Source organism: Pelophylax lessonae (genome assembly GCF_965119305.1).
Source record: "Pelophylax lessonae genome assembly, chromosome: 5".
Taxonomy (NCBI): domain Eukaryota; kingdom Metazoa; phylum Chordata; class Amphibia; order Anura; family Ranidae; genus Pelophylax; species Pelophylax lessonae.
In genome coordinates, this window is record NC_138772.1 from 227,957,407 (window position 1) to 227,981,352 (window position 23,946).

Consider the following 23,946-nt stretch of genomic DNA (forward strand, 5'->3'; position numbering starts at 1 on the left):
AATGCGTCTATACTCTGTGCACCGGCGGGTCCCGTGGTCCCCTCGAGGAAAACAGGTGGGGGTGCTTGTGTGGCAGGGTCCATGATAATTCCAGTTACTACCCGGAAACTTCAATCCAAAAATAAAACTTTTTTTTTTTTTTTTAGACCCCCCGCGCTACAAAGCCCCTCAGTGTTAGCTGCTCAGGGACCCCTATCGAGCGAGAAAGAGAGAGATAGACCCCCAGGCTCACCACTTGATGCTCAGAGTTTTCCACTGCACTTGTCTCAGCACTGTCTTAAATCGACAAGAAGTCTCTTGGCTGGCTGCCCGGGAAGAAAGGAGGCGGCTCCGCCCCTCCGTACGCCTTCCGGCGCCTCCCCTAGCTCCACGAGGTGTTTGGGTCACCTCAAACATGGCCGCCCCCATGCTGGAGACACGAGGCTATGCCAAAATGGCGGCCTCGTGCGATCTAGCAAAACAATGGCGGCGGTTGTACCGAATAGCGGCGTGACTGCAGAGCATCACAACACCTTCTCTACATGGGGATTCAGCCTGGTCGGCGGTACCGGACCCTGGCGGACCGCATGGCCGTCGGAAGACCTGCTATTGCTGGAGACCTGACTTGGAAAGCAGCTGACTGGTAGGATATTTATATTATCACAGTAAGATACCCATACTGCCACTGATTACAATCTTTTAACATATTTACAATTAGATTGTCATCTCCCAAACCAAGCCTCCTGGCTTTTTGCACATAAAAATCACACTCAAAGTAGGGGGATCTGTGCCATGTTATAGGATAGAGGGGAACTCATCCTTACCATACAGAGAGGGGCCCGCGTTCACCACAAGACCCGTCAGGGGAAAGGGGGAACATACTACTCACCATACCGGAACCAGGCGGGCACCAACTCCTGACAGTACCCCTCTCCACCGGGGCGGGAGGGCTGTCGACCAATACGGACGCCGTGACTCATGGTCCTTGGCGTTTCAGCGAGACGTTTAACTCGCAGGGTCAGTCCCTCCAGTGGGACTATGTCGCGGCCGACCCAGCGCGGAGCTATGGCCTGCACGCGCTCGTAGGCTGAACTCGGGTGACCACTGGATCTCAACATCCAGCCCGTCGCCCAGTTCAGCTTTCTTGCTTGAAGATCTCACAGGAACACTGGAGAAAAAAAGCTGTCTAAAAAATCTTTTTAAGAAAAAAATCCTGCCAGGACCGAAGATCCCAGCAAGGTATCTAGGTCCTTACTCCTGACTAGACAGAAAAAAACTGATTTGCTGTGGCAGAGAGAGAGAGGATATACCCTCGGGGACTGCCCCTAGGGTATGGCCAGAGCATTTTATTTCCTGTCTAGTCCTACTCCTGTGGAGGGCAGCATAACTCGGAGGTGCTGAATCACCGAGGACTATGTCTGTCAATGAGCGATAGAGAAATATATATATATATATATATATATATATATATATATATATATATACACACACACACATACATACAGTATATATATATATATACACATACATATACACACACACACACACACACACACACACAGCACCCTACAGGTAGGTGCTAGGTAAAGTATATGGGTCTTGGCTGCCTAACAGCAGGGCCATGATTTTCAGTAGGTGATCATGGTTCCCAGGTGTGTCTGCTGAGAGGAGAGTCTCCCCACTGGCTCCATGAAAGGCTTCTCATTGGGCAGTGGAGGAAACCCAATCAAGGACACATTCGGGCTTGTAACTACCCCAAAAGGCAGATTCTGCCGCAGAGGATTCTGGGAGTGGGTATAAGTCTGAAGGGGGCGCATGATGCGGTGTCTTTGGCGGGAAGCAGAGTCCCAGGAGGGAGACTACGGCTGTCTCTCCTCTTGTCAGAGGAAGCGGGTGTCCCGGGTGGTGGCCTGGGAATCCAAAGAGTGTGGAAGCTAAGCTGCAGAGGGGATCCGGTGTGCCGAGAACCAGCGGAGAGAGAGGGGTCCAGTTCCAGGAAAGCCTACAAAGGTCGTAAGTAATTTGGACTGCCCCTGGGGGTCTGCCTAGTGTCAGAGGGGACCACTCCGGAGAAGGTTCTAGGGATCCGGGAGTCAGCTAACTGTTAAAGGGGGGGCCTAGTCAGAGGACCCTGAAGTATTAGAGAGGGTACCTATGTAGAGAACCCTGAAGTGTAAAGGGGGCGCCTGCAGTTTGGGCCTTGAAGAGTCAGTGTACAGTGTGAAGTGTACAGGTTAAGAGTTGCAGCAGCACAAGTATCTACACAGAGCTACCTCAGCAAGTGCAGGGCTGGAGGGAGCTGTTCAGTTACTTTTGAGCTAAAGCAGTGTCAGGAGTCAATTGTTCTACAGTCCTGGATCTTCAGAATTATAAAGTCGAGGTTCCAGCACAGTTTCAGTACTATAGCATTTCTGAGCGTCAGGAAGCGCTGGTTGGCATTCAGCTGGCGTCAAGGCAGCACTAACAGGCATTTTTCTTCAAGTGTCCCAAAGTGTACCTAGTTGAGCCAGAGAAGAATCCCACTCATTCCCTTCTCCTATCTGCTAATTACAATAAAACAAACAAACCAAAGATGCCGGAATGGTCATTGTCTCAGTTCTCACACCTGGGGTCACAACTCAAATGTGTTGGAAGTGTCACCGGTAGCATTGGCAGACCCATCTTTGGCTTAAGGCCTAGAAATCCTGCTACACACACTAATATATATATCTATAACTAGGGATTGCTTCACTCAAAAATTTATTGAAGAAAGTTCACAAAGAAAAGTTGCATATCATTCCGTGAACAACAGTTTTGGGCTATAAAGCTTGCGCCCTTCTTCAGGTAGGAACAAACATGAAACAATATCATTACATCCTTTCTTTTATATAGATACATTTCACACCAGGAATAAATTCGGTATCAATTCGATAATTAGACAAAACAAATTAGCATTTCTTTTCAATCCATCCTAAATTCAGTTAAACGAGATGTAGTCACCCTCTAACATCCCATAGAAAGTATTCTGGTGAAAACCTATTATCAATAGATAATATGTCCACCAATATTTCTTCTTATTGTTTACATATATATATATTATATATATATATATATGCAGTTTGTCGGTATGTGAACTTTCTTCAATAAATTTTTAAGTGCAGCAATCCCTGGATTTGTTTTTCTATATATATATATATATATATATATATATATATATATATATATATATATATATATATATATATATATATATATATATATATATATATATATATATATATATATATTGGATGGCCTGATTGCTTGCATTGAAAGAACACCGTTGTGCTGTTCACCTCACCTGTGAATATATAAATATATATTTAACTAACCTGGCCCAAAATCCACAGTTGTATACAAGCCTTGAATGGATCCACATCTTACATATGGTAGTCCAGAGCCATCTGTTGTAAACAGAATCACTTCATCCCCTAAATGTTGGCGGAACACTTTTGTGAGATGACGAAGATAATCGTAATCACAAGTAAAGTAGCTTCCGTACTCATTTTCAACCTGTTCAATAACAAAAGTATTAAAAGCATTCATAGACAATCTGTTAATGGGTGTTAGATTTAATAATAACTAAATATATAAATAATTTTAAAATATGCAAATGACAACAATTTTTTTTTTTTTTTCACCTGAACAGTGATAATTGGACCACCATTTTGATAAAGAAGCGGTTTCATCTTGGGAAGGAATACACTCATCCAGTTATCCACAGCCTGGAGATAATCTTAAAAAAAAAAAAAAACGTTTTTGTTAAACTTGGGGGACTTTTTAAAAAACATTTGTTGCACGAATGTAGAAGCATTTATGCAAGTTGAACAAAATGTCCAATGTTTTTCCCAATTAATGTTTGTATCCTCAAGCTCCATCTAGTAGCCAAAATGCGGTATATTTTCCTGAAATACCTCAATGAGAAAAGTATACTGCATTGTGGCTACTAAATGAAGCTGATGATACAGGCATTGATCTCTTAGAAAAAATGCAGGACATTTAGCTTATCTGCATTTAAGCTTCTGACAGTCGTGCAACAAACGTTTCATAAATAGAGCCCAAGGTGCGTATGTACATATATTTAAATTAATTTTAGTGGATCTTTACCTTTAGACAGATTGTGGAATGCTTTTGTACATATTTTATGATCAGGATGAAAAATGTTATATTGAAAATCGTAGATATATAATTTACCTACTAAAAAATTGCATTTTTATTTTTGAACATACGAAAATACATAAAAAAAAAAAAAAAAAAGTGAATAATTGCAAAGGGCAGTGAGCAGTGAAGAAGCAACTTATTAAGAAACAGACTGCTGGAAAGGTAAGTATATGCCGTCTTCCTTTTGCAGGTATGTTTTACATACAGGACAAGCTTAATTTTTAAAAGGCACCATAATGCACAGCACAGATACACCTGAACTCATTAAATTCTGTATTAAAATTATATGCAAAACCAACCCCTAAAATATAATATATGCTACAAACATTTTAATGAAGATTTAAGAGTAATTTTCATCCTGTATCCTGTTCTCTTTGTATTACTTCTGGTGTGTGAAATCCTCTGTGTTCCTGCCAGCCCCTCTACTTTCCTAATAAAAAGTAACCGCACTAGGCATGAAAGCACAGCATGGTCAGTTCTCTATGTTGAGAACTCAGCCTGCTCTTCTCCAATGAACAGACTTGTCCTAACACGCCAGCCCCTCTCCCCACACACACACACACATTAATTAGTTGGGAAGTTCAGTAGATGCTGTTTCCCTGCCCCAACCTCTCAATGCAGCCGAGTACAGAGGCAATGTGATTACAGTAAAACCTTGGTTTGAGAGTAACTTGGTTTAAAAGCGTTTTTCAAGACAAGCAAAATTTTCAAATACATTTTGACTTGATATACAAGCGATGTCTTGATATACAAGTAGCCTCAAGTCACAGCTGAGTATAAAAGAGAAGAGAGGCGCCTCTAAGTGTAGCAATATGGTTAAATTTAATGAAGGTACAGCATTTAGCAACTCACATGGTTGATGATTGGAACAGGCACATCTAAGGATGCAGGCATCCAGGCTAAAGCTGTCCACATAGACCGTCCTCCGCACCGCCATCTACGCCATCCCTTCCATGCTGCCCCTCGCTTTCAGATCGCTTTACTGCAGGGTGGTCTTCCCGGTCAGGATTACAGACTGGCAGCCGGCGGTGCAGAAGATAGTCTATGTGAACAGCTTTACCCTGGATGCCTGCATACCTAGATGTGCCTGTTTTATTCATCAACCATGTGAGTTGCTAAATGTTGTACCTTCATTAAATTAAGCCATATTGCTACACTTAGAGGCGCCTCTCTTCTCTTTGATACTCTGTAGCTCCTGCTGGATTTTGCTTCTAATCCCCTTATGGAAGCAGCTATTTGTGGATGGACATTTTATGGTTATATAACCTATCGCAATGCTATAATCTTTTTATATGGACTATAAACTGAAAGACTTATGAATAAATGGTTGTGGAACGAATCATCTGAGTTTCTATTATTTCTTATGGGGAAATTCGCTTTGATATACGAGTGCTTTGGATTAAAAGCACGTTTCAGGAACGAATTATGCTCGCAATTCAAGGTTTTACTGTACTTATAAAAAAAAGGGAAGGTAATGGGATTTTTGACTTACTGTAAAATCCATTTCTCTGATGTTCATTGACGGCCACAGCTTCTGGTATTCTTAACCATTGGGTTACATTACTCCCTATAGGGAGCATGACACTAGGCAGGAAAAAAGTCTGGCTACACCCATGGGCAGTTCCAGGGGGTATACTCCCTCTCTCTGCTATAACTACAGTAAAACCTTGGATTGCGAGCATAATTCGTTCCGGAACCATGCTTGTAATTCAAAGCACTCTTATATCAAAGCAAATTTCCCCATAAGAAATAATGGAAACTCAGATGATTCGTTCCACAACCATTTATTCATAAGTCCTTCAGTTTATAGTCCATATAAAAAGATTATAGCATCGCGATAGGTTGCATAAAATGTCCATCCACAAATAGTCGCTTCCATAAGGGGATTAGAAGCAAAATCCAGCAGGAGCTACAGAGTATCAAAGAGAAGAGAGGCGCCTCTAAGTGTAGCAATATGGTTCCATTTAATGAAGGTTCAACATTTAGCAACTCACATGGTTGATGAATAAAACAGGCACATATAAGTATGCAGGCATCCGGGGTAAAGCTGTCCACATAGACTATCTTCTGCACCGCCAGCTGCCAGTCTGTAATCCTGACCGGGAAGACCACCCTGCAGTAAAGCGATCTGAAAGTGAGGGGCAGCATGGAAGGGATGACGTAGATGGCGGTGGGGAAGATGGTCTATGTGGACAGCTTTACCCCCAGATGCCTGCATCCTTAGATGTGCCTGTTCCAACCATCAACCATGTGAGTTGCTAAATGTTGTCCCTTTATTAAATTTAACCATATTGCTACACTTAGAGGCGCCTCTCTTCTCTTTTATACTTAGCTGTGACTTGAGGCTACTTGTATATCAAGACATCGCTTGTATATCAAGTCAAACTTTATTTGAAAATTTTGCTTGTCTTGCAAAGTGCTCTTAAACCAAGTTACTCTCAAACCAAGGTTTAACTGTACTCCGTTTTATTACGAGCACTGTCAAAAAAATTATAACTCCACAGAGGGGTGATGCTGTGCCGTCAATGAGGGCCGGCGCCAGCCATAAGGCAGCCAAGGTGGCCGCCTGAGGGCGCCAGGAGAGTGGGTCGCAAAAGCAAGGGACTCCCCAGGAGTTGGATAAGCCGCGAGGAGCCGGCCCTGCTTGCACTGTACTCAGCCCAGCTTAGTACACTGACGGGAAGAGGTTGCTCCGCACAGCCCCGCCCGCTGTTTAATTCACCTCCTAGTCCGTTCGAAGCATCCCCTTACTACAGCTCCGCTACCCCTGCCCTGCCGACTGCACAAGTCTTCCTCCTACTCCTCTCCGCTGCCAGCTGCAGCACAGTGCGAGACTATGAAATCCTTAAGACCTCCCCCCTTCTCTTCAGCCCTCGAGCATGGTTGAAGCATCACTGGATCATGACAAAAAAAAAACAATCCCTCCTACATGGGCAGTAGCTGGGAGGGTCAGGAACTAGGCGGGTCTCAGAGTATGTGAGAAGAGAGGCAGCCAGGGGAGGAGCCTGGAGCCGAGTGAAACCAGGGGGAGGGGCCAAATCCAACAGAAGGCACAGGAGGAGGACTGTGGTTTGAAGGGTGTAGAGCACAGTCAGTGATCAAAGATTTATTTTTTCCTATGTCTGTGGAAGGTGAGACAAGCAAGTGTATATTATTGTACCAGTCCTGCCCATGTGCCATGTATGCAATCCCTGACCATCCCATGTTCCATGTATGCAATCCCTGACCACCCCGTGTGCCATGTATGCAATCCCTGACCACCCCGTGTGCCATGCATGCAATCCCTGACCACCCCGTGTGCCATGTATGCAGTCCCTGACCACCCCGTGTGCCATGTATGCAGTCCCTGACCACCCCGTGTGCCATGTAAGCAGTCTCTGACCACCCCGTGTGCCATGTAAGCAGTCTCTGACCACCCCGTGTGCCATGTAAGCAGTCTCTGACCACCCCATGTGCCATGTAAGCAGTCTCTGACCACCCCGTGTGCCATGTAAGCAATCTCTGACCACCCCGTGTGCCATGTATGCAATCTCTGACCGTTCCATGTGCCATGTATGCAATCTCTGACCGTTCCATGTGCCATGTATGCAATCTCTGACCGTTCCATGTGCCATGTATGCAATCTCTAACCACCCTGTGTGCCATGTATGTAATCTCTGACTGCCCCCGTGTGCCATGTATGCAATTTCTGACCACCTCGTGTGCCAATCTCGGACCACCCTGTGTACCATGTGTGCAATCTCTTACCACCCCATGTGCCATGTATGTAGTCTCTGACCATCCCTTGTGCCATGCCTGTAGTCTCTGACTGTCTCTTGTGCCATGTATGCAGTCTCTGACCGTCTCTTGTGCCAAGTAAGCAGTCTCTGACCGTCTCTTGTGCCAAGTAAGCAGTCTCTGACTATGTCTTGTGCCATTTATACAGTCTCTGACCGTCTCTTGTGCCATGTGTAAAGTCTCTGACCGTCTCTTGTGCCATGTGTACAGTCTCTGACCGTCTCTTGTGCCATTTATACAGACTCTGGTCATCACCCGTGCCATGTATGCAGTCTCTGACAAACACTTGTGCCATGTATACAGTCTCTGACAATCACTTGTGCCATGTGTATAGTCTCTGACAATCACTTGTGCCATGTGTATAGTCTCTGACAATCACTTGTGCCATGTGTATAGTCTCTGACAATCACTTGTGCCATGCATGCAGTCTCTGACCATCCCTTGTGCCATGTATGCAGTCTCTGACCATCCCTTGTGCCATGTATGCAGTCTCTGACAATCACTTGTGCCATGTATACAGTCTCTGACAATCACTTGTGCCATGTATACAGTCTCTGACAATCACTTGTGCCATATATGCAGTCTCTGATCATCTCTTGTGCCATGTATACAGTCTTTGACCATCCCTTGTGTCATGTATGCAGTCTCTGATAATCTCTTGTGCCATGTATGCAATCTCTCACAATCACTTATGCCATGTATGCAGTCTCGGATCATCTCTTGTGCCATTTATGCAGTCTCTGACCGTCTCTTGTGCCATGTATGCAGTCTCTGACTGTCTCTTGTGCCATGTATACAGTCTCTGACTGTCTCTTGTGCCATGTATACAGTCTCTGACTGTCTCTTGTGCCATGTATACAGTCTCTGACTGTCTCTTGTGCCATGTATACAGTCTCTGACCGCTTCTTGTGCCATGCATGAAGTCTCTGACTGTCTCTTGTAAAATGTCTGCAGTCTCTCACCGTCTCTTGTGCCATGCATGCGGAACCACTATAGCTTAATGGAGCACAAATAAAGTATATGCCATATGGGAGGGGGTGAAGTGGGAAGAAGAATGGGGGGGGGGGCACAAAATTGCACCTTCGCCTGTGCAGTCAAAAATCCTTACACCGGCCCTGCCGTCAATGAACATCAGAGAAATGGATTTTACGGCAAGTCAAAAATCCCATTTTCTCTTTCGTTCATTGACGGACACAGCTTCTGGTATTCTTAACCAATGGGACATCCCAAAGCAGCGTTAAACATGAGGGGTGGGAAACCACAAAAAATTCTCAGGGCTAAACATTAGCCAACCAGGCAACAGGGGCTCAGCCAAACAACTGGAGCCCACCTGAAAAAACAATACACCCTCAAATAGGATCTTTTAAACAGCAGCCTGCAAAGCCTTTCGGCCAAAGGAAGCATCCGCGTCCCAACACATGCACTTTATAAGACTTTGTAAACCGATTTGTGCACAGATAACCAGCTTGCCGCCTTGCAAACCTGCATCACTGACGCCTGATGACAGAAGGCCTAGGAGGTACTAAGCGCCCTAGTAGAGTGCGCCTTGACAGGGAAAAGAGGGACCTGACCCCTGATGGAATAGGCCTGAACCAGTGTCTCCCTGATCCATCTATAAATGGTTGCAGACAACCCTTTACGGTGTCAATCTGTGCACACAAAAAGAGTCTGACTTCTTGAAAGACTCCATAGCTGCCAGGTACACCCTAATAGCCCGGACCACATCCAAGGCATGCAAGACAATTTCCATAGAATGTTTAAGCCTGGGACCCAAGGAAGGCAACACAATGTCTTCATTCAAATGAAAATCAGAGATCAACTTAGGAAGGAATGACTAACAGGGGCGAAGCACCACCATATCCCTGTGAATCACCAGATAAGGTGGACAGGATAACGCCGCCAGGTCCGACACCCTGCACGCAGAGGTGATAACAACCAAAAAGGCCACCTTCTTGGACAGCGTAGGCAGGGGAAAATTCCTAATATTCTCAAAGGGAGACTGCTGGATGTCATGGTCTTACCTTGCCTTCCCGTTGACAGTCATCTTGGACATGTGCTGACAGCCGTCTCATAAACTATGTTTGCATCATCACTTGTCTGCTGCCTGGGCGTCACTCAGTGAGGATGTTGCACACCTGACTACATATATCACCTGATGGCTTTCAGACCTTGCCCTTGCGTTTGTGCTGCAAGGTGCATAACTTCTAGCAGTCTTCTGTGCCCTGTGTTCCTCCATGCATGACCTGACTTGCCCAACGACCTTCCTGGCTCTGGATTCCACATCAGCATACAACCCAGCTTTGGCAGACTACTTGCTCCTGTACTCGACCCTGGCTTGGATGACTACCCGCTCCTGGACTTGATTCCGGCTTGGATGACTACTCGCTTCCAAACTTGACCCCGGCTGTTCCTTATTACGCTCCTCTTTCTTGCTGTGCGTTTATTATTGTTGCACTAATAAACTGCATTATTTTACTTGCATGTTCGTGTGGTCTGGTTTCCTGGCACCCTGACACTGGAGAACCGAAAGTACCGAGGTGCCAAGGTGGCAAAGGACCAAGTGCCGAACACCCTGAAGAGAGGTACGCACCACAGCTGTAGCCAAAGGTCATTGGAAGAAGACCACCAAGGCCGACACCTGGCCCTTGATAGTACTTAAGGCCAACTTCTGCTTAACCCCCCCATTGAAGGAAGGTCAAGATCCGAGCCACCAAAAAAAGCGAGGAACCCCAAGGGATTCACACCACGCAATGTACATTTTCCACTTACAATGGTAAATCTTCAGAGAAGTAGATTTCCTAGCTTTTAACAGCATAGGAATCACTGATTCAGACAATCCCCTATCTTTCAGCACTGGGCTTTCAACAGCCAAGCCTTCAAAACCAGCGACTGTAAAGCAGGCTGGAAGATTGGCCCTTGGGACAGCAGATCCTCCCCGATGGGAAGCCTCCAAGGAAACATCGTCAACCAGCCGCACCAGTTCAGTGTACCAGGCCTGGCGAGGCCAGTGTGGGGCAACTAAAATGACCGAAATCCCTTCTGTCTCAATCCCGAGAAGTCTTGGCAAAAGCTTGAGAGGAGAGAAGGCGTAAATCAGACGATACTGACCCCACAAAGCCAACAGCGCATCTGTAGCATCCGCCAAAGGATCCTGTGACCGAGCCACAAACCTATGTACCTTTCTGTTGAGCCAAGACACCAACAGATCCACCTCGGGGGTACCCCAGCGGAGACACAACTGATGAAACACTTCCAGATGAAGAGACCATTCCCACTGGTCTAACGCCTGACGATTGAGGTAATCTGTCTGCCAATGTTCTACTCTGGGAAAGTGAACAGCAGAGAGGGCTGAAACTAAACGTTCTGCCCACCTGGGAATGCCGACTACCTCCAGAGCCGCCAGGACACTTTTTGTGTCACCTTGGGGGTTGACATAAGACACGGCCGTGGCATTGTCAGATTGAATGCGCACTGGACAGCCTTGTAGACGATCCATCCAATGTTCCAGGCACAGCATGATCGCTCGTAACTCAGGACATTGATCGGTAGTCTGAATTCTTCCAGGGTCCAGACCCCCTGAGCAGAACTTCTGCCGATGACGCCTTCCTATCAGGACAGGCTGGCATCCATGGTGACCACTGTCCAATACAAGGGTAGAAAGGATTTTGCCCTGCCGGAGCACCGCAGCACTAAGCCACCAAATCAGGGACTCTCCGATACCCCGGCTCAGCTGGGCTTTGGTTGTCCAGAGACTGCAGATTCTTGTCCCATGTGATGAGAATCTCCCGTTGCAGGAACCTCATATGGAACTGCGCAACCTGGACCGCCTCAAAAGTTGACACCACGAGGCCCAGCACCCGCATACAAGTAAAGGTTTTTTTATTAACATTTCAAACTGCCTAGCTTGCTCCTGCAGAGAGCGCCATTACCCCACTCGTGAAGGCTTAATGAGAGGCTGCGACTGTCGGAGGACGCAAGAGAAACTGGATTTTTGACTTACCGTAAAATCCTTTTCTCTTAAGTTCATTGACATACGCAGTTCTCTGATCCATATCAGTAGGGTTATACTGCCCCCTACAGGAGTAGAACACTAGGCAGAAAAAAAGTTCTGGCTACCCCTATGGGCAGTCCCGGAGGGTACACCCTCTGTCTTCCTGCATAGGATGTCAGTTTTGTATCAAAGCAGAGTCAGAAAGAAACCCCAACCCAACTCAAAATAGAGGGGCGGTTACTGTGTTTGTCAATGAACTTAAGAGAAATGGATTTTACAGTAAGTCAAAAATCCAGTTTTCTCTATCGTCCATAGACGGAGGCAGCTCTCTGATCCATATCAGTAGGATGGTCCCAAAGCAGTGCCATAAAATGAGGGGTGGGAACAGCAGAAAAGAACAAGTCCCCAAGGCTAAACATAGCCCACCAGGCAACATAGGACTCATAAGAACAAAAGAGGAGGCCCACCTGAAACAAACAGTAAGCACCCTCAAGGAAAGCCCTCCAGACAGCAGCCAGAAAAAACCTTGCGGCCAAAAAGAGGCATCTGCAGATGCCAGCACATCCACCTCATAAAATTTGGTAAAGGTGTGAACAAACGACCAGGTAGCCGTCTTGAAACAGGGAAAGGTAGGACCGGACCCTTAATTGAATAAGCCTGCACCACCGACTGTCTGATCCATCTGGAAACAGTCGCAGCAGATGCAGGCAGCCATGTTCTTGGGCCACCCGTGAGTACAGAGAGGGAACCTGAGATACGAAAAGACTCGGTAGTCACCAAGTACACCTTGAGTGCCCGAACTCTGTCCAGAGTATGCAAACGCACATTCCTTAGGATGTAGGAGCTTAGGACACAAGACGGTAATACAATGTCCTCGTGCAAGTGAACACTAGAAACCACCTTCGGAGGGAAGGACGTATCCGGACGAAGTACCACTTGGCCCCATGAACCAACATATAGGGAGAACGACAGGACAATGAAGAAACGACTGCACCAAATCAAGGTCCCCAGTTGGTGACGGAGGTCGCACCGGAAGAACCAAGTGTCGCACCCCCTGGAAGAAGTTACGCACCAGGGAACGGACGGCCAACGACCTTTGGAAGAAAATTGCCAAAGCCGAAACCTGACCCTTGACAGTACTCAATGCCAACTCTTCATCGACTCCCTGTTGAAGGAAGCCAAGAAGAGGGCCACCGAGTAAGAGCGAGGGGGAGCCCAAGGAGACTCCCATCATGCAATATACAACTTTCTCGTATGATGAAAAAAATCATCCTAGAACACGCTGCCCACGCTTTAAGCAGGGTGGGAATCACTGAAGCAGATAATCCTCTGTCCTTCAACACCTGGCTTTCAACAGGCAAGCCAGCGACTGTAAAGCCGGATGGGAGATTGGCCCTGGAGACAAAAAATCCTCCCTGAGAGAAATTCTCCAAGGAGCATCAGCGGCTAGCCTGACCAGGAAGGAGTACCAAGCTCGGCGAGGCCAGTCCAGAGCCACGAGAATGACCGAAATCCCTTCTGCCTTGATCCTGTGAAGGATTCTTGGCAGCAACTTGAGAGGAGGAAAGGCAGACAGCAGCTGATACTGACCTTGGCCCATCTGTGAGCACTCTCACACGACCATGCCGGCGCCTGCCTTGCGCAGGTGACCATGCCAAACTTCTCAGCATCGTTCATATTGAACCTAGCAAATGTTCTTGCCTATGACAGAACCCATGGTGCCACCATTGCACCTGCAAAAGGGTCCCGGGAGCGGGCCATAACCCTGCACTATCCTGTAGATGCGATGCCAACAGGTCCACATCCGGAGTGCCCCCAACGAAGGCACAACTGCTGGAACCTTTCCGGATGAAGGGACTGTTCCCCTGCATCCAAGGCCTGTCGACTGAGGCAATCCACACCTAGAAAGGGAACAGTAGAAAGAGCAGGAACAAGGCGCTCTGCCCAAGGAAGTATGGTCACTTCCAAGGCCGCAAGGACACCCTTGGTGAATAACATAAGCCACGGTCGAGGCGTACGCGATTCAACGTGCACCGGACAGCTGCAGGTGCCCAAACCAGGGAACTAGGCAAACCCGGATCGCTCTCAGCTCCAGGACAGTAATCGATAACCTGGATCCTCCAGGGACTATACTCCCGAAGCAGAGAACCTGCCGAGGACTCCACCCCACCCGGACAGGCTTGCATTTGCAGTGACAATTGTCCAGTAAAAAGGGGTGGAAGGAGTCCAGATCAAGACTCCCTGGTCACCTGGCTCACCTGGATCCACTAGTCCCATTCGAGAAGAATTGCCTCCTGGGGGATCCCTGAGAGGGATTGAGCGAAAAGGGACTGTCTAAAAGACACCATCAGTCCCAGAACTCACATGCAGGTCCGAAGGGATGACCATGTGCGGGACAGTAACAGTCGAACCGCAGTCTAAAGTACCCAGAGTTTTATTCCCCGGAGGGAGAAGCACCCTGAGGACGAGTCCAAAGTCAGGCCCAGATAGTCCAGTCTCATGGAACCAGGGACTACTTCTGAAGGTTCAGAACCTACCTGAATTCCTCCAGAGTTCTCATGGTGACTTCCAACTTCGTTGACAGTACCATAGGGGACTCCACACGGAGTAGCAGATTGGCCAGGAAACCAGGACCGATACGCCCCGCTGCCACAACAGCGCCAGGACCGGAGGCCAACACCTTTGTGAAGACCCGAGTAGCAGAAGCGAGATCAAGGGGTAACGCCACAGCCCGACAGAGATCCCACCCACGGCAAAAAACTGAGAACCCGTAGGTGTCCCGAACATAACGGGATGTGAAGGTAGGCAGCTTGTTGTCTATGGAAGCCAGGAATCCCCCTGATGTAGGTAAGCCACCATCGTGCGAACCAATACCATCTTGAATTTTTAACCACACGGAACCATCAAAGGGCCAGTAGGTCCAGCTTGTTGAACCAGAGCCTGAACTGCCCCACAGAGCTTCTGCAAGTGATCCGGGGACAGCCGTACATTGGAAGGGAAAAACCTTGCCAGAAAAAAAAAAGGAGGGTCTCAGCGGTGGCTCAATGAAAGGAAGTGAGCCAGGGAACTGCCCAGGGTGAAGGGAGGGGCTCCTCCCACCAAAAGAATGCCTCCAGGCACTCCCACCGGCCTTCACAGCAAAAAAATCCACCGCAAAATGGCTGAAAACGGGTGTACCAAGATGGCCACCGTCAAAAGCAGACGGAGGCTACAAGAAAATGGCGGGAACGCGGTAATCAGGACCCACATGGGGTAGCCCATCTACACCATCCAGCAGCAGGAACCTCACCAAGACCCCCCCCCCCCACACACACGATCGGTTGAGCACCGCACTCCCCAGTCCCCTATGCGACCTGCAAAAGATGTCCCAGCCCCAGGTAGGCCCAAACAGTCCCCCACGTGGAGGGGGGGGGGGTTAGGAGGTGGGGTCACAACAGGATAGAGGGAAACCCATGAGTGTGAGGGTCCGACCATCCTAGGGAGGGGGCCCGCGTCCACCCCAAAATCCGTCAGGGAAGGGGGGGGGGGGGGGTTTACTTACCATACCAGGAACACAGATGGGGCCCTGTCGTGTGCGTCCTGGCGACACGTTTAACTCGCGGGGCCAGTCCCCGTCCAGTGGGACTATGTCGCGGCCGACCCAGCGAGGAGTTAAGACCTGCACGCGCTCGTTGCCCAGACTGGGGTGACCACTGGATACAGAGATCCAGCCCATCGCCCAGCCCGGCATAGTTGCTTAAAGATCTCACAGGAAAAAATTCAGGAGAAAAAAAGGCTAGCTAAAAAAAAAAAAAATCTACATAAAAAAATACTTTTATCCCAGGACCAAAGATCCCAGCAAGGAACTAGGTCCTTACTCCTGATTAGGCAGAATAAAAAACTGACATCCTATGCAGGAAGAGAGATTGTGTACCCTCCGGGACTGCCAATAGGTGTAGCCAGAACTTTTTTTTTGCCTAGTGTCCAACTCCTGAAGGGGACAGTATAACCCTACTGATAAGGATCAGAGAACTGCGTCCCTCAATGAACGATAGAGAAAGGTACTCTTCCCCCCCTTTGAGACCCTTAGTGTCATCCAAGGTAGCTCCAACAAGCAATCTCCTTGAAAAAGAAGAACAACCAGGGCTTTTTTAGAAGTCTGGTCCGTAGACCAGCGGTTTAACCAAAAGGGCACGCCGAAGGATCATTGACGAAACACAGAGGCAAGCCACTAGAGGAGCAGCATTCAAAGTTGCAGCACAGATAAACTGCAGCCCCTTGACCAGCTGGTCCACCAGCTCAAAGGCAGGTGGGAGCGGTTCTCCCTCCAGGTCATGCCATAAAAGCTTAGCCCACTCAGTCAGAGTTTGCGACACCAGGGCAATGGAGAACACCGGTCTCAATGCAGAGCCAGTCAGGGTGAACATATTTCGGGCCACAGCCTCCGTCTTGGTTGTCAGCCCAGTCCTTAAAAGACTCTTCAACCAGGATCATAGTTGCGTTGTTTAACCTGGAAACCAAAGGTTCCACCACCGGTAGAACATACCACTTTTTGAAAAAGGACTCTTCATAGGGGTATTGCTTAGCAAACCGCTTAGGGACACCAAGGAGGCGCTTCGGTCGTCCTCACTCGACAATTCTGTCAAATTAGGAAGAGAAAGGGGAACACCTTTTGCCGCTCTGGGTGGTTTGTGAGTGCCAAAGGGAACCTGCGCCCCTGTCACAGCTGCATCCCCCATCTTTAGAGGCTCACGCAGAAATACAATCAGTGCGTCCACCAGCGCCTTTTCGTGCGCGGTTGCAGACGTGGAGGAATCCTCACTATCTGAGTATTCCCCATTAGCCACCAGGGGGACCCACAGATAGGTGTAAAAACACTGACAAGGGAAACCCCCACTGCGCTGGCAGCACCACCAAGTCGCCAGCTATTTTTGCATGGCTGCCATTAAAAAATAAATTGCCCCCACAGCACCACCCCTTCCAAGGGAGGCGCCAAGCTGGCCGCAAGACGCGGCCTAAATTTTTGTGGAGGAACAGCCGCAATTGCACGAATTCCAGCCATTAGGGCCAATGGAGCAAAACACAGATGCCCAAAGGAAGAGTGGGGGCTTTAGCTAATCACACAGGGGCCACACCCCCATTGGAGGAACCCGACTCGGTCACATGGACTAGTAGGTCGCAAGCCGCGGCATCAATTTTTGTGGACGCCCAGCCGCTTGGGCACGAGCCCCAGCGGAGCCGACCACACAGGGGCAGCGGAGGGGAGGGTGGTGTAAGGTAAACCAGATTTCCTCCACCAGAAGGCCAGTACGGACTTTCGCTCACGCCCGTGCACATTGCACACCTGCACTCACCAATTAGCATTTGACTCCCAGTGGCCTATTTAACCACTTGCCTACAGTGCACTTTCACCCCCTTCCTGCCCAGGCCAATTTTCAGCTTTCAGCGCTCTCACACTTTGAATGACAATAGCGCGGCCATGCTACACTGTACCCATATGAAATTTTTATCATTTTTTTCACACAAATAGAGCTTTCTTTTGGTGGTATAATCACCTCTGGGTTTTTTATTTCTTACAAAAAAAAAAAAGAAATAAGGCAGAAAATTTAGAAAAAAAAAAAAATATATTTTTTTGAAAATAAATAAATTTTTCTCCTTCACTGATGTGCGCTGATGAGGCGGCACTGATGGGCACTGATAGGCTGCACTGATGAGGTGGCACTGATAGGGGTACTAATATGCCGCACTGATAGGCAGCACTGATAGGCGGCACTGATGAGCAGTGAGAGGTGGCACTGAGAGGTGGCACTGAAATGAGGCACTGATGGGCACTGAGATGCGGCACTGATGGACACTGACGGGTGGCACTGATGGACACTGACGGGTGGCACTGATGGACACTGACGGGTGGCACTGATGGACAGCACCATCAGTGCCCATAGTGCTGCCAGTTAGTTCCCATCAGTGCCTAGATGAGCCCTAGGCGGGCACTGATGGCATTTTATTTCACTCTTGTGTAATCAGGGCACTGGTGATCAGTGCCCGGATTACATTTTCCTGTGTCCCCTATGAGGAGGAGCACCTGATCGGCTCTCCTTGCCTCACACACTGACAGTGTAAGCCGAGGAGAGCCGAATAACGGCACTTCCTCATTTACATGTGGCTGGCTGTGATTGGACACAGCCGATCACATGGGTAAAGAGTCATGTCTATGACTCTTTACCCAGATCGGGATCGCGCCGTGTCCTAGCAACACGGTGCGGTCAGGATCGCCGCTCCGGTCGCCCCCGGGGGCACGCAAGAGAGGCTGTTCTGGTGCGCCGTCATATGACGGCGTCCCAGGATAATAGCTACACCGCTCCTCCGTCATTTGACGGCGGGCGGGTAGTAAGTGGTTAAACTGCTCTAGTCCTGTGAGCAGTTGCTGAATGGTCTTCAGCTTGTTCCCGTGGTTCTGAGACCCGATCACTGTTACTACTCACCTGTGTATGACCCGGCCTGCCTTTGGACTTTGCCTCTGCCCATGCTCCTGCTCTGTTGCTTACTACCCTGACCTTGGCTTGCTTAAACGGATCTGATCTGCCTGCTTACCCTGTACCGCTCTGCCCGGCTGTTATTGGCTTATCTTCTGGACTTGCTTGCTTGCTGATTCGGTACCTCACTGCCCAGTTTGCGCTGGCTACTGCTCCCACACTCTGGTGCCAAGCTGCCACTGCACCCTGTTCCAAGGACTGCGACTTCCAGCTGTACCCACCTACAAAGTGAACACCACCAGCTAGACGCTACGGCGCTCGTGCCACTCCTTGCCTTACACTCTCTGTTCCCACCTTCAGGAGTGTCAGGCGGGAGGAGCAAGAGAGGCCTCCACAACATTCCAGTCTTCACCAGGTACGTGATAGGTGGATGCCCAAACAGTGGGTAGTGGCTTCAGCCACCCTCACTGGGGCCACCCCACATAGCTCCCGATCAGTAGGCCACAAAGCTCAAAGACTCACAGTGGCCACCGAAATTTAGAGGGGAAAGAGGGGAAACCAGGGGTCCCACAGTCCCAGGGAAGGGCCCACATCCACCCCAAAACCCTCCAGGAGACTAGGGGGGACAGCTACTTACCATTCCATGGAAACATACCACATGTCCATCGGAATCAGGTGACTGTCAGCCAGCAGGAAAGCTGCGACTCAGGCCGAGGCCAGGTCGTAAGCGCCCTCGTGAGACATTTAACTTGAAGGCCAGCCCCCGTCCAGTGGGGCTATGTTATGGCTGACCTGTCATGGAGCAGAGGCCTGCGCATGCTCCCTAGCCAGACTGGGGGGACTCTTTGGATTTTGTAAAAAATATCCAGTCCATCACCCAGTCGGGCAGTTTATTGCAGATTCTCACAGGAACAAAGATAGGAAAAATTTGATTTAAAAAAGGAAAAAATTTAACTTTTTAAATCTGAACATCCCAGCAAAGAACTAGGTCCTTACTCTTGACTAAGCAGAAAAAAACAGAGTGGCTATAGCAGAGAGAGGGAGTATACCCCCTAGGACTGCCCATGGGAGTAGCCAGAATTTTTTTCTGCCCAGTGTCCTACTTCTGCAGGGGGCAGTATAATCCAATGGTTAAGAATACCAGAAGCTGTGTCAGTCAATGAACGAAAGAAAAATAACTTTTTTTTTTTTATATCTATGCAAAAAATGTTTTGCCTTTCATTTCTACTTGAAACTGAATGGCTTGTTTTACAAGGTGACAGTTTACAATCACTTTAAGTCTGCGGCTTACAGTACACAAAATAATATCTGGTGATCCCACAACAATAGTCCTTGTTTCTATTATAGGGTGTCCTATCCCAGTCTCCCAGATATGCTCCTCATTGTATCCTATTCACACAGGCTTTAAATGAAGAGTACAACAGATGTAAAGGTCAATAGCAAATAGTAAATTGTTTAGTTACATTTTAGGGTCCTTTCACACGGCCACTCCGCTGCTTAAGTCCGCTGCGGGACTTTTTTTTTTTTCACGGAGCGGATGACATTTGTGTCATCCGCTCCGTGTGCCCGCATATCATCCCATCCGTTTGCGGATGATATGCGGACATAATGTAAGTATATGGCATTGCGGATGTCAGCGGATGATACCGCTGACATCCGATTTTCCTTCCTTTCCGTTTTTTACACGGATGAAAAAAATAGGGTTCTGTTCCATTCGAAAAAACGGAACAGAACTGAAAGGAGGAAAATCAGATGTCAGCGGATGGTATTCCGCTGACATCCGCAATGCCATTCACTTACATTATGTCCGCAAATCATCCGCAAACGGATGGGATGATTTGCGGACACACGGAGCGGCCGTGTGAAAGGACCCTTACTGTTTACAACTTCAGAGCTGTGAGTTTAAAGGCACTTTTTCCCCATTTAGCCCTTGATTTCACAGACAAACATTGTAGGTGTCCAATAAGATATGAAAAATGTGCATTTTAGACATCGGATCTTGTCTACTTCCTTTCACCTGAAACAAAGATAGTAGAAAAAACACTGCAACTTTGCTAAAATAAGAAACTCAGTGTATCTTTATATGAGTTTGTGCAATACTCTTAAGCCAAAATCCAGCCAGGGTGGCTGGAATAGTACTTTCCTCTCTCTACTGGAAGGTACTGGAAAAGTGTCTCTCTGTCTCTGGGCAGTTAAAGTCCCTTGGGTCATTGGGGGGGGGGGCAATGGTGACCCATCATCCAGTGTCAGGAAATTCAAAAAGCTCCTCCAACCCCAATAGTGGTGTCTACTGGAATAATTATAGACCCCCCCCCCCCCCAATGGCATTGGTGTTCAATGAGACTAATGCTCTCTGCTAATTTTATTTACATAGGTTATCTAGCTAGTAGTGTGATCAACCAGCTACTAACTCCAAAAAGGAATGGGTACAGAGCTAAAAGCAGGGAGCCTGAAACAACTCTAGAAAGGAGAAATTAAAGATCTCTTGACATTATTGTTTAATGGGCACTTAACTTGGTGTTTTTTTCTTGGGATGTCACAGCCAGGACTATACAGCCAACGTATGGAAGGAGATCACTCTGGCCAACAGTACCTGTTAAAACTTTCTGGGTTCTGGAATGCTCTGCTCCCCTGCTGCATTCAGTAAGAAAGCCCTACCCTGCCAGTGTATGGCAACCAGTGGATCAAACTTTGGGGACAGTGTTAAAAGTATTATTCAAGATAAATAAGAGATTAAAAAAAGAAAACTAGTACAAGCATTCTATGGCTAGGTCTATTACAAAGAGTACATTTTGAAATGCTAACCCCTTTACAACCGCCCACCGCAGTTCTACTGCGGCAGGCAGCCGCTCCTGGGCAAACCAGCGTAGCTATACGTCGGTCGCTTTCAGGCAGCTAGGGGGCGAGCACGGGGCAGACGGCTCCGATTGCCACCTGACACCCGCGATCGTTCCCGGCTGAGGAAGAACAGTCAGCTGTTGTAAACACAGCTGAGCGTTGTTCTCCCTGGAATGATCACAGAGCCCCTGTGATCCTTTTATATAAGAATCACGCCCCTAGGTACACATTTAACCCCTTGATCATCCACAGTGTTAACCCCTTCCCTGCCAGTGTCATTATTACAGTAACAGTGCATATTTGTAGCACTGATTACTGTAGTAATGTCACTGGTCCCCCCAAAAGTGTCAAAAATGTCAGTCAGGGGTCCGATCTGTCCGAAGCAAAATCGCAGTCCCACAAAATCGCAGATTGCCGCCATTACTAGTAAAAAAAAAAAAATTACATAAATCTTTCCCGTAGTAGTAGACGCAATAACTTTTGCGCAAACCAATCAAAATACGCTTATTGCAAATTTTTTTACCAAAAATATGTAGCAGAAAACAAATTGGCCTAAAATGTTAAAAAATTGATTTTTACATTTTTTTTTTTTTTTTTTTGGGAATGTTATATAGCAGAATGTGAATTTTTTTTTTTTTTTTCAGAATTGTTGCTCTTTTTTTGTTTATAGCTCAAAAAAAAAAAAAAAAATAAAATAAAATTGCACAGGTGATCAAATACCACCAAAAAAAAGATCTGTTTGTGGGGGAAAAAATGCACATCAATTTTATTTAGGTACAGCGTTGCCCCACCGCGCAATTGTCCATTATAATAGCAGTGCCGAATCACAAAATATGGCCTGGTCATTAAAGGGGCAAATCCTTCCAGTCCAGAAGTGGTTAAATGGCCCTCACACTATACAATTTTACAGCTAATTAGATGAAAAATGCCACTTACAACACGGATGTGAGCTAAATAGAATACAATGTAAACTAAAACAATAGTACATGAAATCAAACATGAAATAAAAGACTTTTTAAAAATAAATAAATAGTTATGTTGAAGAATTTAGGATACCTGGATCAGAAGACCGGAGAACAATAGACTTCTTTGCTAAAAGCCAAGGAGGTAATCCTCCCTGCAAGAAAACAAAGGAATGTTTAGTGATAGATGTATTTGTTCAGAAAGGTCACATACATGACCTAATATTTCTATCCAGTCATTTTTATCAGTCAGATTACACAGTGCAAAACACGAAGGGATATAAAAATTTACAAAAATGTGCTAGGTTACGTCCAACAGAGCACTCTCAAAACAAATAAGAACATCTATCCATAAGACAAAGAGAATAGAAGGAGAAAGGAAATTATTAGAAAAAAACATGTCAAGCAGTCCAATCCAGGGGTACTTAGACTCAGCATATTAGGCATCACCTGCCAAATAGTTAATCCAGAGCTTCCATGATTTCTCAAAGGACAAGTCCACCTTTTGTAACGTTACACCTCTTAATCCCTGTTTTGACAGCGAGCAGGGGATTCTCTCCCCCTTGCCCGCTGCAACTATCTAACGAAAACGCAGCCGTGCGGGGCACCATCTGCAGGCCATGTCATTAGTTCACAGCGTTCTGTGAATTGGAAAACTACAAGTTTTAACAGCCTTTGCAGCAGTCCATTTGTAGTTCTCAATGAACTACCAGTGGAACTTTCATTCTCTCTTCCTGTCAGTGTGTATCTGCCTGCCCCTAAGATTTACAAGCAGACAAATTGCCATGCAAAACTCTTAAATATGAGAGTTTTGCATGGCACCCGCGATCTGCTGATTGTGGGTGCAATGCTTTACACAGGCTCCAAGTTAAAAAATAAATGCATATATTTTTTACCTGAAAAAAGGTTTGTGCGTTTGTTTTTTTTTTTTAAAAAAGGTGAACTTATCTTTTAGGATTGCAGAGAGACGTTCGTTGACATGACCGAATATTTGTAAGCAATTCAACCAGCATTACTTACAAAAATCAGGCGGTGTTATAGTTAAAGTGACACTAAAACTCCACTTATTTTAAAATAAAATTCATGCAATAAGTAAAATGTATCTTCTGCCTATTTTCTTCTGCTTCATATCTCAAATGCAAGCTTTTTCTGCTTTTCTCAGTCTTCCTGTCCTAGGATGGTCTATAGGGCAGTCCCAGGGTGTATACTCCCACTTCCTGCTATAGGTCTATCAGTTTTGTAACAAGCAGTGTCAGAAGAACATAAAACCCAACTCAATAGAGGGGGGGGCGCTGTGTCTGTCAATGAACATCAGAGAAAAGGATTTTACGTTAAGCCAAAAATCGAGTTTTCTCTTTTGTTTATTTACGGACAAAGCTCCAGATCTTCTTGACCCTTGGGACATCCCAAAGCAGTGTCAACATGAGGTGGGAAGAACAAAGCAAGAAACACTTCCCAAATGCTAAATATAGCCAACCAGGTAAAACAGGAGGTCAACCAGGAACAACTGGAACTCACCTGACCAAAAAAAACCCTCAAAGAGGTCCAATCAACTCCCACAGCGGCCTGCAAAACCTTGCGTCCAAAAAAAATCATTCGCAGATTCCAACACATCCAACTTATAACATTTTGTGAAAGTGTGCATGGACGATCAGGTGGCCTTGCAAACCTGCACTATCGACGCCTGATGACGGAAGGCCCAAGAGGGACTAAGCACCCTCGTATAATAAGCCTTAACAGGGAAAGAAGGATCCTGACCCCTAATGGA

At 47.0% G+C, this 23,946-nt stretch overlaps 1 protein-coding gene across 2 annotated transcripts in view; it reads right to left on the reverse strand.

Annotated features, from left to right (window-relative positions):
• Positions 1–23,946, reverse strand: part of GLB1 (galactosidase beta 1) — a 149,060-nt gene that overhangs the window by 89,081 nt on the left and 36,033 nt on the right. For both annotated transcript variants that reach the window (XM_082259525.1, XM_082259526.1), the window contains 3 exons: positions 22,273–22,333; positions 3,639–3,733; positions 3,330–3,510 (listed from right to left, as the gene is read on the reverse strand). In XM_082259525.1, the coding sequence (XP_082115651.1) occupies positions 3,330–3,510; positions 3,639–3,733; positions 22,273–22,333 (337 nt within the window). The remainder of the gene's footprint in view (positions 1–3,329; positions 3,511–3,638; positions 3,734–22,272; positions 22,334–23,946) is intronic.